Consider the following 18,236-nt stretch of genomic DNA (forward strand, 5'->3'; position numbering starts at 1 on the left):
ACCTTGTCATGCATCCACAGATGCATCTCAAGCAGGTCCAAGGAGGTGATCCTCCCCCTCTATGCGGCACTGGTCAGGCCCAGTTCTGGGCACTGCACTTCAAGAGGGATGTGAACAACATGGAGATGGTCCAGAGGAGGGCTACTCACATGATCGGGGGCAGCAGGGCAGACCCTACAAGAAGAGACTATGGGACCTGAAACTATTCAGCCTCCACAAGAGAAGGCTGAGAGGGGATCTAGTGGCCTGTTATAAACTAGTCAGGGGGGACCAGCAGGCACTGGGGGAGTCCCTGTTCCCCCGAGCACTGCCAGGAGTGACTAGAAATAACGGTCACAAGCTGGTAGAGGGTAGATTCAGACTAGACATCAGGAGGCGCTACTTCACAGTCAGGGCAGCTAGGATCTGGAACCAACTTCCAAGAGAAGTGGTGCAGGCTCCTATCCTGGGGGTCTTTAAGAGAAGGCTAGACGAACACTTTGCTGGGGTCGTTTGACCCCAGTACTCTTTCCTGCCATGGCAGGGGGTCGGACTCGATCTGCTCAGGTCCCTTCCAACCCTACTAACTATGAAACTAAGCATATGGAAGGTCTGACTGGCTCATGGCGTCACACAGAAGGCCTCTGACTTCACTAATACTAGCTGTAGGTAATAGTGTTAATTCAGAGGTAAAGTTATATCATTATCTCATGTATTTTAAAGGAACCACTGTAGCAGCTGGCAGAGATCTGCTAATTAAATGAAGCCATATTGTGCCATTGATGTTTCATCAGAATCCATCAGAAATATAATTCTTTTCAAATATTCATGGCAGGATGTAGTTCCAAGTAATGACCACAGAATTTGGCATGTAATCTTGGGATTTGTATGTTTTATGTTACTTAAGTGCATTCTACTGTTGCAAATTATTGCCCATACTTACTGCCACATTGGTGGAACAGCCCCTTGAGGTTTACTCCTTAAAAAAGTTGCTGCTCCATGGCCAAAAGCTGTCATATACTCTCTGACTGCACTTGCTTAGGAGGTCAAGTTTAGGATTAGGTGTGGAAGAGTTTATTTCACTCCAGCTATTTTGGTCTGAGAGCAGCTCTGAGTTAGCATAGCTTCCCATAGCTACCGAGGATCAACTTCTTGGGCTGATCATAAGAAAGAAGAAACTTTTATATTTCAGGGTGATTTTGTAGGTAGGAAAAATTTTCTTACCTATAACATTTCAGGGAGATTTTGTATAAAATTAGTGGAGTAAGATAAACATGGAGCTCAACCATGCTATTTTTTTAGACTCACGACTAAGTTTTGAGCTGTTACTTTCACAAATCTCAGTACAAGTGAGCTTTGCTCACCCTTACTTGAGCCCTGGGGCAACTTATTTAGCCAGTTAAAACAACATTTAAAAAAAAAATCATTGCATGCTTGTATATGTAGGCACTTAGGTATCTGTGAGAACATCTTTCAGAAATGTAATTTGGTAACTGTTCTATTATTTTATTTCAGGATTGTGCCGCCTGTTTTCAGTGCATCTTTGATTCCAAGATGGACTTATTAAATGAAATCTGGTCTTGTATCAAGCACCAGCCACAGAATAATATTGCTTTTGAACTAGAGAGAGTGGTAGAAGTTCTTATGATTTTAGTAGCCTTTTAAACTACTGTGCTACTAAACCCTGCAGAGTACCCAGCTTGCTATCTGGTCTTATATAGAGAGACTCTTTCCTTCTAAAATATTTCTCCAGTCCTTTGCATTTTCATGGTATTAATGGCATTTATTGCTACTAAAATCTCCAATCAAGTTCAGATATTGGCATCTGTTATTTATGCATAGACTGTAAATTATACCTAACAGATATTGTACTTACCAATACCTGTCACCAACCATAAATGCAAATATAACCAGGCAGGCAAAGAAAGGAGGAGGTCAGGGGTTTTGAACCAGAACAGGCATTTTGAGTACTCTGAACAACAATTTTATAGAGCAAAGATCCATAGTTAAATTCTTACCCAGGAAGACAAGGCCCACACTCCGCATCATTCTCTTTATCACCAGGTGTCATGACAGTAGCTCGAAAAAATCCCTCACAGTCTTTGTGGCGCCTGCATATCTGGTAACCTCCTTTAGAAAACTTCTCAGATGGACAAGGAATGCAGCCATAGTCTTCATCTTTGGTGCCATATCCACATGTCTGTATGATAGATCACAGAACTGCGTTTTGCATTACCTTCTAGGAAAAAAGAGCATTCACAGTATACCCCCTACCCTCTGGCTTTGTGATGCTGAGAAATAGGAGAACCAGGTTTGTGGTTCAGTCTCTTGTTATCTGTATTACACAGGCTGTGGAATGATGTGGAAGGGGAGAAGAGGAAAGACACAGTCTTGTATTTCCAAGAAGTGACATCTTCTGCCACTTATATTGTATTTCTGACAGATTTTAAAGTGAGTTTCATGTACATCTCATCTAAAAAATGATGACAATGAAATTGGATACTTTGGATTACAGAGTAAAGCAAAAAAATATGGGCAAACCTAATGACTCCAGCAGAAATGTCAGTGGTCTCTTCACTGATGTGTAGGGAAGAAGCCAGATGACGCTTCACAAAGGCAACATTTGCATGAAACTGGGTAACCCCTGAATTCAAATTTCCCAGATGAGCATTAAATTTTGATTAAATAAAACTAATACCAACTGGTTATTACAAACATATTTAATCAGGATTAGCAACTGTGCAAAATTCTTACAATAGGATGTTTAGCCTATTAAAACCAAACAGGATTTCAGTAATTTGTTTTTTAATATGCCACAATTATCTACAGTAAATTAAATGGGTATTTGGGAACTGTAATTTAAAATGTTGCAGAGGCTTCCAAGTTTCTTTGATGCCAAACTATCTGAGCAGGAGAGCAAAATTAAACTCTCTATGTGGGGAGTCAGAAAGCATTTCAAGCTATTCATCACACAAGAGCTGCAGCATTAATGCCAGTTTTTAAATAGCTGGCCAGCTGATATACAAGAACTGAGGTGAGAATGCACTGCCAAAATTGTGTGTGAGGGATATTTTTATACTGGACCTGTTTTAAAATATTGCTTTATGTGATTTACTGAAGTATAAATGAGTGAAACCCTGGTCCAGCAAAACACACGAGCAGTCCCATACAATTTAAGTTAACTATGTATATGTTCAGCTGTTTGCTGGATTGTTGTCTGAGGTTCTTGACCCTTTCTTTTTAATATTAAAATAAAAGAACCATGTTATAAATCATTGCCATCTCTGAAAAATTAACAACATATTTGTTCTACGACATGCTTGCTTCAAAGACAAGATCTGAATTGTACAACAGCTTTTAGCCACAGATCTCAACTTGCATTTTGGTCAGCTCAGCCCCAGAGTGCTTTTGTATGATAGATGGTAAGCACACTGAGATCCATAATTGCTTGTGTTTAGCAGTGTACACAGACACTAAACTGCACTTCCACCAATCCCATTATGAATAATACATTTGTTTTTGTAAGTCATCTTTTCATATGCCATTTCTGGGGCTGGAATTTTACAACAAGATTATGAGAATCTGAACTTACCATGTAAGGTTCTTCTCCAGGCTGGCACTGGGGACAGTCATGGCACATCCCAGTGGTCTGGTTATAGTACTCGTTTTCACCACAGTTGGAATACTCAGCTTTTGCAGAGTACACCAGCGAAACCTGTCACCAAATGTAAATGCTTGAAATCATTGTTATTTTCATCACCTAGTTTTCTCATTACAGGCTTGTTATTCTTGTCAAACAGCTCTGGTTTGGAAGGCTGACTGGATTGACTTTCAGGCCAAAACAGTCTTAGCTTGGCTGCCTAGAAATGGAGAAAGAATGAAGCATGGGTGTTCAAAGGTAAATATTCCAACAAAATTGGGGCTGTCCTAAAAGGCAAGGGGTTGAATTGGGTTTACTATTGTATAAATATTGAGGAATGATGGATCTTTACCCATACAGCACAGAAGGGGGCACTAGCTCACTTTTACATGTCTTGCAAACTAGTAGAATCGAGTGAAGTATGTAATCTCAAGTTAGGTATGTAGGTTCCCCAAACAATGCATGGAGTGAGTTAGGTGAATGGGATTCACCGACTCTAGCACACTGAAAATGGAGTTGCATTAGCTAGCTAACAGGACAAACTGGGAAGAGGGGGATACTAGCTGCCTTCCTCTGGGCTTCAGGGAGTCATCTGTCTCCAATTAGAATTCACAGCTCTGATACCTCCCCTAGAAAGAGGTTCCTATGCCAGCCCTTTTTCCCAAAACACAAGGGAAGGGGTTGGTGTCTGTCCTTCACTTTTGTCTGATAGTGTAGTAGTTAGAGTACACACCCAGGATGTGGGAGATGTGTCTGTGAAGTCCTGGGTGAATTATCTAACAACTGGGTTATTGCATAAGGGGAAACAACCAACAGATCCTTTGTTTTGTGCTTAGATAGGTGTGCTCTCCCTCTTCCACCCCAGTAAGATAAATGAGGAAATACCCAGTGTGTAGATGACAATGGGGTTTAGGTGTGAGCTAGAAGCCTAATTGCTCAGCCTTACCAAGTTATAGGCAGTTCATGGTATACCCAGAAGCAGAGCCTAAGCCCACCCCTATTCAACAAAGTATTTAAGGCCATGCTTGAGTCAGTGGAGCTGAAGTGTGTTCTTAAAGTCAAGTAAATGTCTAAATGCTTTACTGGACAGAAATGAGATGCCAAAAGAGTGCCTAAGAGATTTAAATTATCTGTAGAAAAGCTATGTTAATTTACTGGAGTTTATCAAAATGACACATCTCTTTTGTACCACAGTGTTATCTTGAGTATCCAAATACCTACCACCAACATAGGGAACATATGAGTCCATTTAGGTTCAGTCAGGTGTGCCATATTGTTTTGATGTTTTACCTAAAAAGACAGGATATGAATAAGTATTCTGGGCTGCTGTCAAAATATACACAAGATGTCTTGTAATTAAACTGATAGTGTAAGAGTGATATCTTACCCCCACTGCCTGCTTCCTCAGCTCCTCTGAGCGCACCGGACCCCTGCTCACTCTCTCAGCCCCAGCCCCTCCCCCCCCACCATGGCTACCCTGCCTGGCCCCAGCTCCTGGGTCTTTAAAAAAAAAAAAAAGCCCCCACTCACTGGGTGCTTCTGGGCAAGGGGGTGATCCCCACTACACCCACTGCCCCACGCTGCATGGGGAGCTCTGCCATGAGCCCCCAACCCCCACCCACTGTCCCAGCCCCACCACGGCTGCTCCGCCTACCCCAGCTCCCAGTTCATTTACAAAAAAAATTCCTCACTCACTAGCCATTACAGCAGCCTCGGGGTCTCTGGGGGCTTTTGGCAGAGCCCCTATGCAGTGCAGGGCAGGGGTATTACCCCCCCACACACACCTGGCAGCAGCCGGTGAGTTTGGGGCTTTTTTTTTCTAAAGAACCAGGAGCTGTGGCCAGGCAGGGCATCCAGGAGGGCAGGGGCTGGGAGAGCGGGCAGGTGTTGGGGCCTATCCAGTTTGGCAGCGGCCAAATCTCCAAATCAGATTCAATTCAGGACAGTGATGTGAATCACCAAATCGAATCACTGTCCCCTGAATCATCCAAATCTGAATCCAAAGTGAATATTAGCTGCTTCTCACAGGCCTACTACTTGGTTCAATAAAAGATATTACCCTGAGACTTCCTTGCCTTTCACATTATAATTCAAACACAGTTTACATAGAAGTGATATGTTAAAAGATATAAAGCTTGGAAGGAAGGAAGAAAGGACAAGACATGCATACTTGAAAAAAACTTCATTGTATTTTATTAAATGTGACATCCTTTTCTTCTTGTCAAGTAAGCCATAAATTTAGGAGCCAAACTTGAGTTTTCAGGTGCTACAACAGTGACTTAAAATATGTCACAATTCCTATGTCCTCTGCATACCTGCTAGCTTCTTTTAGGAATCTTTTCAGATGGAAAATATCATGCTCACACTTTTTAAAATCTTAGCTGTTGACCCCCGACAATTTTTTTCAAATAATTTTTTCATGAATACTGAATGTTACTTATTTATTTTGAGTGTGTTTTAGATGCTGGAAAAGAGGCCAGAAATCCTTTCTGCAACATGATAAAACACAGTCAACTGCACTATAGAAGCTCATATACTGCAGGGATTCTACAAATTAAAAATCCCAAATGTTTATGGTACAATTGTAACACTTTGGTTCTAGCAGATAACCACCTTTTAAAATACTTTGTATTGCCAGTCTCTGATACTTTTAGGGGCTTTCATATGTCTCCAATAAGAGTACAATTACTGCATTTTGTAACATTTGCACATTTGGCCTGTAAGTGCCCAGTAAGATAGCACCAAAGTTTACATTTTTAACTGGTAAATAGATTAAGTAAAGATTGTATCACTTTACCATCAAGCAATGACTTAGCTTTATATGTTTCTTTTAACAAATGGGCTAACTGATTCAGGTAACTGGGTGGGTGAGGGAAAGGTATGGCAGTATATTGGTTATGTTAGGAAATTACTCTTTGAAAAACAGAAATAAAAGAAAATCAGGGGTAAATTTGTCCTATATTTAGGGAAAACAGAGCTGAAGAAGCCCTTTGCTATATTTTTGGAGACTATAATAATGTATTTACTGTTATACAAAATAGTCCTGTGATGGTGTTTGCTGTCAAATATGTTTAAATTGGCCTATGGGTCTATGGCTAGTGTATGATTACATTGGAGACATTCCAAGATTATAGTCCTAACACTTCCTCTTATTGAACAGAAACCTAATTATAGGAGAGTTTGATAGATCTTCCATGTGAATATTATTAAAGTTGTGCCCACATTGCATTGCAAGTTCATCATATTTAGTACAGATTGGCTCTAAGATTATTCTGCATCAAAACTTCGCTGACAGAATTTGCATCTGTAACCAGTCTTACAATAAATAAGTCAGTGTTGCTTTTGAACTACACAGATGTTTACTTGTTTGAAATGCTTATATGTATTCTTAACCAGATTTGTCTAGTTTAAATAAAATGTTGCAGCCTCTTAATTTATAATGTAGTCTTCCACTTAGACTTTTGGTATTTATATGCATAAAGATGTTTAAAGATCCTCTGTGTATATACACACATTCTTTCCACAGGTGTGCTCTCTCTCTCTATCTGTGTATAGTATACTATATATAGAGAGCGAGCCTATGAGAAAATGAATTTTAAAAGGTGAAAAATACTCAGGAACCTTTCAAAACTGAATATATCCAGGTTAGAATATGGGGTGATTTTTATACTTGCCTTAAAAATTGATAATTTTATATAGATATTGATAAATTATCCAAGAAGATGGTAAGAATTTAATTGAATTTGATATTGGAAGCTGATGAGTACCCTTTCTAGAATAATTTTCTGTTCTGTGCTGTTTGCTTATTTTTATACTTACAGATTCAAGGATAAGGAAGGGAAAGTCAAGTAAGCTTCTGGCAGCAGAGTGTAAGTAGCTCTTCAGTTATCATTAGGATGATTGATGTTCAATATTCCATTTAAGAACTTTTATTTGCAAGTTCACTGGCAGTGAGAATTGAAAATGTGATTTATCTTCTGTTTCACCAATGGACAACATCATTTGCAAGCAGCCCAAGTTAAAATGTGTCTAGCTATAGGATAGCTACTTCAAACATTTTAATTTTTTATGATATAACTATTGTTTCTATTGGTTGGTGTGTAAAATCTTGACTTTTTTCATTTTTGATCTTTGAAACTCAGCCCCTAGTTATTTAAGATCTTCACTTGCTAAAGTTTCAGTTTATCACTGGTTTTGAGGTCTTGGAGTTTTCAGTCACCATAAACCATTCAGTGTAGCAAGTTAAGAAATCAGTTTATTGTGTCCTGCCAGCAACTGCAACTGGGATGGAGTCAAAGTCAGGAGAGCATTCCAGTCAAGGTACTTAGAACCTGCTAACTTAACAACTAGAAAGACTCATCTCCTAATCTTGCTAAAAATCATGGTTCATGTCTTTATTTGAAGATATGGATATCTACATGTATGAGGTGTATATTACATATTCATATCTTTATGTATGAATCTTTGTGCCTGCCTCGCCTTGAACACCAATTCATGCACCGCCTTGGCCCGACCGGCCGGTGATGGATGTATTGATGCTTTGTGCAGCCCCTGATGTAGGTGGCTGCCCCTAAACTCACCTGCCACGACTTTGAATGTACTACCAGTGGGGGTGCGGGCTGCTGGAGGTCCCTCAGGGGTGGGCGCTCCGCTTCATGGCCGTTTGTGGGACTCCACTGCTACTACACCCCAGCCTTACACCAACCTCTGGTGGGACACCTGGTCTGAGGCGGCCGTCCCTCCGGGGAAGATGTTTCCTTGACCTTGATGCCTCCCTGGGGTTTTGTGTCCCGAGTGTTTTATGCCTGTGGTGGCCCCCAGGCCTATTAGTTGCATAAACCAGGTCTCTACCCCCTCTGGGACTACCAGAGAAAAGGGGAAACAAAAAAAAAGGAATGCAAAACAAAACAAGGAAGGAAGCCACAATGCCAGCATTCCTCGGTTACCCTCACTTCCCTGTGCTGGGGCCCTTCAAGATTAAGACACTCGATTCATGAGGCCTACATGCCTCATCACCACCCCACAAAAAGGGGGAAAATAAAAATGTACAGAACAAAATAAGGGTCTGGGTGGCCTATTGGGCTGTTCCATCAGCCCCACTGTCAAGATTCGATGGGGTCCCCTTGACGCCCTTCCCTGGGAGTTTCTTCGCCTCTGCTACTGCCAACCTGTCTCCTGTACCCAGTACTTGGGAGTATTCAGGAAGATGACCCATCGTCTCTTCTGGGCTGTTGCTTCCTTCATGCAGCTGAGTGCCGCTTGTGGTGCTGCTTGCCCTTGGCATTGCCTGCAGTGTTCTGCCCCCAGTGCCCCTCAGTCCTCAGGGCTCGAGTTCTTCATTGTTCTCCATTGCCCGAGCAGGGAGACCCTGCCGTCCCTGCAGCTACTCCCTGGCTAGATCTTTCCTCACTATACAGGCACTGGCTGCCACCTGTGTGGAGAGCCTCCGCCACCTCTCCTGCTCTCCTCGCTCCTCCTGTGGTGATCCTTCTTATTTCTGCCAGCTGGTGATTGCCCGTGATGTCACCAGCCAGCTTCAGCTGGATAAAGGCTCAGCTTATAGCCCATGTGGGCTCTACTCTTTGTTCCCACAGCATTGTGCATCCTACTGCAGGTAAGTAACTTTCTTGTTTTTTTGTTTTTATACATGGCCCCCATCCCCAGAGCTCCCAGGGTGCAGCTCGGGGCTCTCTTGCCTGAATGGCCCTGGGACAATCATGAATGGGCAGATTTACTAATTACATATACTTTAATTGTAGTTGCATGTATAGACTAAAGGGAAAATAAAGGATATTGGCCCACTGGTACCCACAAGAGAAAATGGTCACTGTTTAATGCTAGACATAAATGCCACCAAATGAATCAGATCACCTGTACTGGGATGTATCCTGGCACAGCTGATCCACTTCACTGGTTGAAATTCATTTTGGCCATTGTCCCGCTTATTGACACTGTGGTATAATGGGTGCTGTATTCTCCTGGGCCTTGAGGGGCCTGGTCCTGTGCACCCCCCACTTGGGTTTCCCTGCTTACAGAGACATACCCCTGGGATCTCTGGGATACTTCTTTGTAAGGGGAGGTGCCAGGAATGCATCTCTGAAAACAAGGAAACTCTAGCTTACCCCACTTACAGAGACGCATCCTGGAGATTCTGAGAGTGCATCTCTGTAGGTGGGGAAACAGCTTTCCCCACTTATGGAAACATGCCCCAACATTTCCCAAAGCACGTCTCCGTAAGAAAGGAAAGATGGCCAGGCACTTCTGGGGCTTGAGGGGCCCAGTCCTAGGTGGGGATTCGCAGAGAGTGCAGGATCAGGCCCCTTGAGCTCCCAGCACACCTGCCTGAGGTGACTGGAGAGTGTAGGCAGTTCTGGGCTGCCTATGCTCTCATGTCATAAGGCAAACAGATCTGCTGCTAAGTAGCTGCACAAATTGATACGACCTTTGTTGTGGCTGCATTTGTGGCATGACAAGGGGCATGGATGTCTGACTTTTTGGCCTTTCTATGACAGCCCAAAGGTGATGAAAGGTAGCATGTGTTTTCACCATAAGATCCCTACTGCAATCCAGGAAACGGTAAGGTACAACATGGCCTGAGAGGTTTTCTTCTCAAAGGAAAGATCCTTTTACTTATACTTTGCAGTGTCTTACCAAGAGCTGACAAAATAAACACAAATTAGTTGATTTTCAAATTTCAAGGGAAAAAAATACCACATGCTGTGGTGATGTCTGGAATTTGCAAATTGCCTTAGATGGCTATAAAACATTCCTACAGTATTGGAGTGTTCCCTAGGTTATCTACAATAATTTATAGGGAATAAACCAACAAGGTTATTTTAACACACTATTATTGTAACTTTCTGATTCTGAAGTTATATTAATATAGTTTTTATTTACTTTTCTATTTTGGAAACTTATTTTTATGGAAAAAACAGGTAAAGGATTGAAGGAAAGAAAAACATGAATGAATTCCACAAATATTCATGTTTTGGAGGCACAGATAGGTGTCTTCAGATTTTTTTTTACTGCTACTGCTGCTCTGAAAAGTATATGTCTTTAGCTTCAGCATTACTATATGTACACTTCAGCAAGCGTGCACTTACTAGCAGCACTGGTGAGGCTGGTGAGACACTTATAAAATTGCTTCCCACAGGATAAGACTCACAGAGACTGTCTGTAAGAACCAGATAGGGCCGTGCACAAGAGATCCTTGTAGACCCCACCACTCAGAAAGTCTGGGAAAGCAGTCTGACAGCCAAGTCTCTGATCAAAGATGTCAGTATTCTTGGACTGACAAATTAGAATGGAAGGTGAAAACACACGCCACACTGCATCTGTAGGGAACAAAAAAGGACGTGGATGACTGAGGTAAGAAGTTTCAGGTTCAAAAGAAACTCATTTGGAATGTGCACTGCCCAAGCTGTGCCTACATGTATAATGCATCTCTCCTGATCTACTCAGCTTATAGCTCAATGCAGTTGTTTGCTGTTTGCTCAGCAGATCATTTTTGTACACATCCCAATTTTTCTAAATAAAAAAAAAATTTCAACTGAAAAGAAATTGCAACAATTTGAGAGATCTTTCTCTGAGTTTCAAAATTCAGCCATTTTTTTTTACTATAGACTCATTGAAAATTAGATTTATTTTAAAGATTTTGTTATGTATTAATAATTCACTCCTGAACAGAGAAAAAATATGGAAGGCTTCAAACAAAAAGGTGAGCTATTTTGTCCAGAAGGCTATTAGCAAACGAAAATGAAGGAGAGAAGGGAATTATAATAAAATTATCTTTCAATTTTAGCTACTGTACTTTCTTGCATACTACACATACTTCTTTCCCAATAACTAGTCCTCCAAAACCAGGCTGCATTCTTAAGTGGGTAAGCTTTTTCGTTGCTGGAATAGAAATATGCAGGAATAGAAGCAGGGAGATGCTGCTGCAAGATGGCTGCTGCCACACTTCTCCCTCCATCAGCCTCGGAAAGGGAAGCGTTAGAGTTCATTCTTTAGTCAGAGCTTCTGTGTTAACCCTCTCACATGCACAGCCACTGCAATCAGGATTCAGCCATGACTGGGATTTTTTTTTCTTCATTCAGCTTTCTCATAACAAGGTGAATGTCTTGTTTGGGGATAGGTTGTGTGTGAAAAATATGGTATGTCCCACACTGTTTGAAAACATATTGTAGGGAATATCATACATTGGTAGGACTGGATGAATTATGTCATGAACAATGTGTGCTCCCAGTGATGGGGGGGCACAGCGGCGCTGGCAGCAGGGGGAGCGCTGTGCCAATAACCAGGGAGCTCCTGCAGATGCCACTGGCACTGTCAGCGGCAGGGAGGGGCAGGGGCATGTGAGTACAGACCAGGGGTCAGCAACCATCCACAGATGCTACCAGCAGCATTGGCAGTGGCCAGCGGCAATTGCTGACTGCCTACAAACACCACTGGTGGTGTCAGCAGCGGGGGGGGGTGGCAAGTGGTGACAGTACACAGGTGCCACCAACAGTGTTGCCAGCGCCTTTTCATACAGGGTGCACCACCATGCTCAGGGGATGCATGTGCACCCGTGTGCACCCCCTATGCATCGCCAATGAATTACGTTGTATTTTGTTCACTATAAAAATTAACTTAAGATGTGCCTCAGATACGGATATCACAGGATTTGGAAGAGGGCGAGGTAGAATCTTGAAGCGGTTTACCCTGTAGTTTGGGTCCCTTGTGCATCGGGGTGATCTGCAACACACCTCACCCAGAGGACAGCAATCTGATGGTAGGGCTCAGTGATTAGTGTTACATAAAATTATACCTTTGGCCATCTGGTAGGCCCCATGCAAAAGGTGTTCCAAAGCAGTTGTCCTTTCTGAGCCCCCCACATCTATAACTTTGTTCTTCTGAATGCAAAGCAAAATGCCCTTCCAGTGAGAGTTGTGTGGATGACCCAGGACATAAAAGATTCTTTAAATATTCATAACATGATGAAGAAATGGAAGCAGTAAGCGTTAATGATATTTCTCTCTCTTCCCCCCCACAGATCTGTTATACTGAAACTCTATCTGGAATGTATATTAGGAGCCTAAGGTAGTATTTCTATTTTATTCAAACCAATTTCTTGATGAAGATATTTTTCAAACCAATGAAGGTTGGCATCTGTGTGGACAGGGCTTCAGCTGTGGACTTTCTAATACATTTTGCACAGGAACAGAGACAGGACACAGAAAAACTTGAGAGCTGAATTTGCCTGTTTGAAACAATAGGCAAAAAATCTAGATTTGAGAAGCTTTCTTTAATTTCTAAAATGACTTTTAGAGGATTACATTTTTTAAATGCATCAAGCAGCAATAGGAAGATGATAATGTTTTCCCAGCATCTTTTTCTTTTTGCTGGGCTTTATGATTTTTAGGTAGCATATGGTGACAAAGATGATGATCCACTGAGCCCTTATTTGCATGATTAAGCCTGTTTACCTGGACAATAAAATTGTTATTTATTGTCATATAAAACTTAGACCGTAAAACTGTTTAAAATCCATAAGCACTTACACCACACTAAATCAATTAGTTCTTTTCTTCTGTGGGCCTAAAATTCTCTAAAATGCTGGAAACTCTCCAGTCCTGTGAAAATCAAGGATTGGCAGTTTTTCTGCATCCTGCAAGACTCTAGCCCCATGATTCAGGAAAATAATACTTTTTTAGAAAACAATAGTTGATTCACAAAACAATAGAATCAGAGAAGTCCAGAAATATTTTTTAAGGAATTCAGGAGACATTCTACTGTGACCTTAAATAAATTCATTTGTGCCTAAGTTAACAGCACATTTAAACTTCTTAAGTAAAAGTGAATGTAGCAGGGGGCCTTCTCAGGGCCACTTTGCCTTTGGCTCGCCCACCTGTTTCTGGGCCAACTGCCAGCTTCTTTCCTGCCACACCTTGTTGTTATCTAATTAATTATCTTAATTAGGCAGGAGACTGCCCATTTTTTTTTGACCTGATGCCAGGGGACGCTGTCTGTGGCTCCGTACCTCCCCTACACCACAGCCCATGCCTCACAGATGGCATCCACTGATGTTAATTTCACCAGTCCCATACTGGTCCCCAGAATCCTCCAGCTGGATGCCCCTACTGGACCCCAACTGGATGCCTCCACTCAGGTGGCCTACCCCACCCTCATTCAGGGCTGCCTAGCTCTCTGAAACTACTACCCATCTTGGGAGTGGCCACACAGGCCCTGGTCTTGCCTCCAAGGCCAATTGGAACCCCAGGCCCTCAGCTCTGGGTGTCCCTCGCGGTGGGCCCCTGGCCCTTTTGACCATTCTGGCCCTGGCCCCAGCATTGACCAGTCAAGGGTACTCTCAGTCAGGCCTCTGAGCCTTTAGCCCCACTCTCACTCCTGGGTCTACTTTCGGGCCGTACTAGTGGGTGACCCACCTGGTTGTGGGAGCTGGGTTTAAGGCACCCCAACCTGCCTTTCACCAGGGTGGTAACTGGCCTGGCATTTTCTGGGGGCTCCTGCATCACTGAGAGCCCCACCCACTCCCAGCAGGGTGCAGTTTTAGGTCATGCTCAGGACCAGGAGCCTCCTAGCCATCCCCTACAGCTCCTCTCTTACCTCCAAGATGATACATGAAGCCTTGCTGCCTGGCCTGCCAGCAGGGAACTGATCTGTTTATATAGGCAGCCAAGGATCTAAAATGGCTGCTGCAATCAAACACTTGCTGGCTGCTTGGCTCAGGTCTTAAAGTGACAGACACGAACAGTGCCCTGCCCCAGTGAGGTATTATTATTTTAGGGTTCAAAGTACTCTTCTGTTTGCATATGACTGCAAATGAATTCAGAAATCATCAAGCTTGCATCAAAATAATGCCTACATGTTTTGTTTCTTGTTTCTGTGACAAATGTGTTAGTATAAAATATATACTATATTAGGTGCCGGTCACAATTCCATCATTCACTATGAGTTTCTGTTTTGCATGTATTGCATATAAAAACTACTTCAATGGTTGTAGTGGTAGTTTCATTATTATATGAATCATTGAGTTGCAACAGAATTCAGCTGTGTTAAGTGACAGCACTTCATTACTATGTCAGTATTTGAATGGGACTGTTGCTTGGGACAACCCTGAAGATACATTTTTCCTCAAGTACAAATACATTAAGGAACACAGAAGTAATGTAATGTTTTTGGTTAATATAATGCACTAAATGTTAGGTGTTGGTTTGTATTTTGGCTTGATTTTTTAATCCTACTAAAGTTTCATAGTTTCATAGTTGTTAGGATTAGAAGGGACCTATTAGACCATCGAGTCCAACACCCCTTCCCCAGGCAGGAAAGAGTGCTGGGGTCAGATGACCCCAGCCAGGTGTTTGTCCAATCTCCTTTTAAGCACCTCTAAGGAAGGGGACAGCACCACCTCCCTTGGAAGCCTATACCATATTTTAGCGACCCTCACTGTAAAGAATGTTTTCCTGATGTCTGGAAGTTGTTGTGATCCACTTATACTCAGCAGTTTTGACAACCAGACCATTTTTAGACAAAGGAGCAAAGTTTCAACAGCCCTTGAAATAATTAAATTAATAGATTTCATAGGTGTCATAGATTTTTAGGGTTGGAAGGGACCTTAGTAGATCATCAAATCTGACCCCCTGCCCTGGGCAGGAAAGAGCGCTGGGATCAAATGACCCCAGCTAGGTGCTTGTCTAGTCTTTTCTTAAAGACCTCCAACGTAGGGGACAACACCACCTCCCTTGGAAGCCCATTCCAGATTTTGGCAACCCTCAACTGTAAATACATTTTTCCTAATGTCTAATCTAAATCTGCTCTCCATCAGTTTATGGGCATTGTTCCTAGCAACCCCAAGCAGAGCCCTGGTAAACAGTGTCCCCTATTCCCTTGCTGCCCCCTCCCCACCCAATGAATCTGTAGATTGCTACAAGATCCTCTCTCAGACTTCTTTTGCTGAGGCTGAAGAGATTCAGATTCCTCAATCTCTCCTTGCAGGTTCTTACCTGAAGACCCTTAACCATATGAGTAGCCCTCCTCTGGACCATCTCAAGATTATCCACATCCCTCTTGAAGTGCAGTGCCCAGAACTGGACAGTACTCCAGCTGTGGTCTTACCAATGCCACATAGAGGGGAAGTATCATCTCCTTAGACCTGTTCATAATGCACCTGCTAATGCATGAAAGAGTGCGGTTGGCTTTACTTATCACTTGATTACATTGACGACTCATGTTCATTTTGAAGTCAACTATGACTCCGAGATCCCTTTCTGTTGCTGTGCTGCTTAGAAAGTCACCTTCCAGGCTGTAGGTGTGTTGATGATTCTTTCCCCCTAGATGCAGCATTTTGCACTTGTCTTTGTTAAACTGCATCCTATTCTGATCTGCCCACTTTCCCAATCTCTCCAAACCTGCCTGAATCCACTCCCTGCCCTCCAGTGTATTTACTTTGCCCCATAATTTGGTGTTGTCTGCAAATTTGGACAGAGGGCTTTCCACACCCTCATTCAAGTCACTGATGAAGATATTGAACAGCACTGGTCCGAGGACTGAACCTTGGGGAACTCTACTGCCCTCATTTTTCCAGGCTGAAAATGACCTGTCCACCACCATGCTCTGGGTGAGTCCCATAAGCCAATTCTCCACCCACCTGACCATGTAATAATCTATGTCACAACAGCTTAATTTATTTGTAAGAATGGGATGCAACACTGTATCAAAGACCTTTTAAAAATCAAAGTAAATGACATCTACCTCAGCTCCTACATCTAAACAATTTGTGACCTAGTCATGAAAAGAAACAAGATTAGTCAGGCAGGCAGGATATACCTGCTATGAAGCCACGTTGGTTGCCCTTCAGCATTATTTTTTCTAATGGACTGCCCCAAATGTGATCCTTAATAATTTTTTCAAAGGTTTCCCTAAGCATAGAGGTGAGGCTCAATGACCTATAGGTACCTGGATCATCCTTTCTCCACTTCTTGAAAATAGGGACCACATTGGCCCTTTTCCTATCCTTTGGGACCTGTCTGGAGTGCCATGAGTGCTCAAACAACTGCGCCAATGGTTCTGCTACGATGCTGGTCAATTCCTTCAGCACCCTTGGATGAAGATCATTTGTGTCTGCTGACTTAAACATATCTAGCCCCTCGAAATGTCCCTTCCTTAGGTGAATTAATTTAAATGAATTTAGTTTTGACCATGTTTCTTATTTCTGTAAATTAAGGGTTGGTCTACTGATTCAGTGGCACAACAGTGATTTACTGTTCTTTAAATTTAGACTGATAGCTCAGGCTGCTTTGGCTGGCAGGGTTGGGGATACTAAAGAAACAATATTAACCACTGAGCTTCAAGTGGAATCTGGAAAACAGGATTTTATGTACATTTCTTGTTAGTAAAAAACACTAGGAAGAACCCAACTTCATCACCAATTTCTCTTCTGAACAGCAACAGCCCCAAATATTGGTTAACTATTTCAGCAAACAGAGTTAACTATCTAAGCTGGTTGAGATTTTTCAGTCAGCTATTTTCCTGACAAACTGAAAATGTTTCCTTGAAGGCGGCTGGTAATGACACCTTTCTTGATTCAATAACATTCTGAAAAAGAAAATCTAAAATTGTTGAAGGATCCCATTTCAACATGTTTTGAAGTGCAAAATTCTGGTTTCCCAATTCAAAATAACTTTTCATTTTGAAATATGAGTTAAATAGAGTAAAAATAAGTTAATATTTGTGGCTCTGGAAAAAACCTTAGAAATTAAAATTTCTGATTTGTTGGTTCACTTTTTTTGTTTTGTGTAGATTTTAACTAATCATTCTTATTCAGGATCATAGAATCATATAATTATAGACGTAGGGTCGGAAGGGACTTTGTAGATCTTCAAGTCCGACCCCCTGTCTGGGCGGGAGAAAAAAAAACTGGACTCAAATGAGTCCAGCCAGGTAGGCATCAAGCATCTTCTTAAAGATCCCCAGGGTAGGAGCCAGCACCACTTCCCTTGGAAGTTGGTTCCAGCTCCTAGCCGCCCTAACTGTGAGGTAGTTCTTGCGGATGTCTAATCTAAACCTACTCTCCAATAATTTGTGTCTATTGTTCCTTGTCATGCCAGGGGGCGCTAGGAGAAACAGCGTCTCCCCCAAACCCTTCTTGTCCCCCCTAGTGAGTTTATAGACGGTTGCCAGGTCCCCCCTCAGCCTTCTCTTGCACAGGCTGAACAGGTTCAGGTCCCGCAGTCTCTCATTGTAGGGTTTGCCCTGTTGTCCCCGGATCATGCGGGTGGCCCTCCTCTGGACCCTTTCAATGTTGTCCACATCCCTCCTGAAATGGGCCGTACAGAACTGGACGCAGTACTCCAGCTGTGGCCTGACCAGTGTTGCGTAGAGGGGGAGGATCACCTCCCTGGCTGTACTTGAGATGCACCTGTGGATGCATGACAAGGTCCGGTTAGTCCTGCCAACCGTGGCCTCGCATTGTCGGCCCCTGTTCATCTTGGAGTCAGTAATGACTCCAAGATCTCTTTCTGCTGCTGTGCTCTCAAGAAGGGCGTTTCCCATTCTATAAGTGTGCTGCTGGTTTCTACTGCCCAAGTGCAGCAGCCTGCACTTGTCAGTATTGAAA

At 42.6% G+C, this 18,236-nt stretch overlaps 1 protein-coding gene across 2 annotated transcripts in view; it reads right to left on the reverse strand.

The window, feature by feature from the left end:
• Positions 1 to 18,236, reverse strand: part of EDAR (ectodysplasin A receptor) — a 114,747-nt gene that overhangs the window by 38,754 nt on the left and 57,757 nt on the right. For both annotated transcript variants that reach the window (XM_019529602.1, XM_019529601.1), the window contains exons 2-4: positions 4,841 to 4,909; positions 3,572 to 3,694; positions 1,998 to 2,179 (exon numbers count right to left, since the gene is read on the reverse strand). In XM_019529602.1, coding sequence (XP_019385147.1) covers positions 1,998 to 2,179; positions 3,572 to 3,694; positions 4,841 to 4,891 — 356 coding nt within the window. In that variant the 5' untranslated portion in view covers positions 4,892 to 4,909. The remainder of the gene's footprint in view (positions 1 to 1,997; positions 2,180 to 3,571; positions 3,695 to 4,840; positions 4,910 to 18,236) is intronic.

The sequence above is a fragment of the Crocodylus porosus genome, unplaced genomic scaffold (assembly GCF_001723895.1).
Source record: "Crocodylus porosus isolate Cpor-Errol unplaced genomic scaffold, CroPor_comp1, whole genome shotgun sequence".
NCBI lineage: Eukaryota > Metazoa > Chordata > Crocodylia > Crocodylidae > Crocodylus > Crocodylus porosus.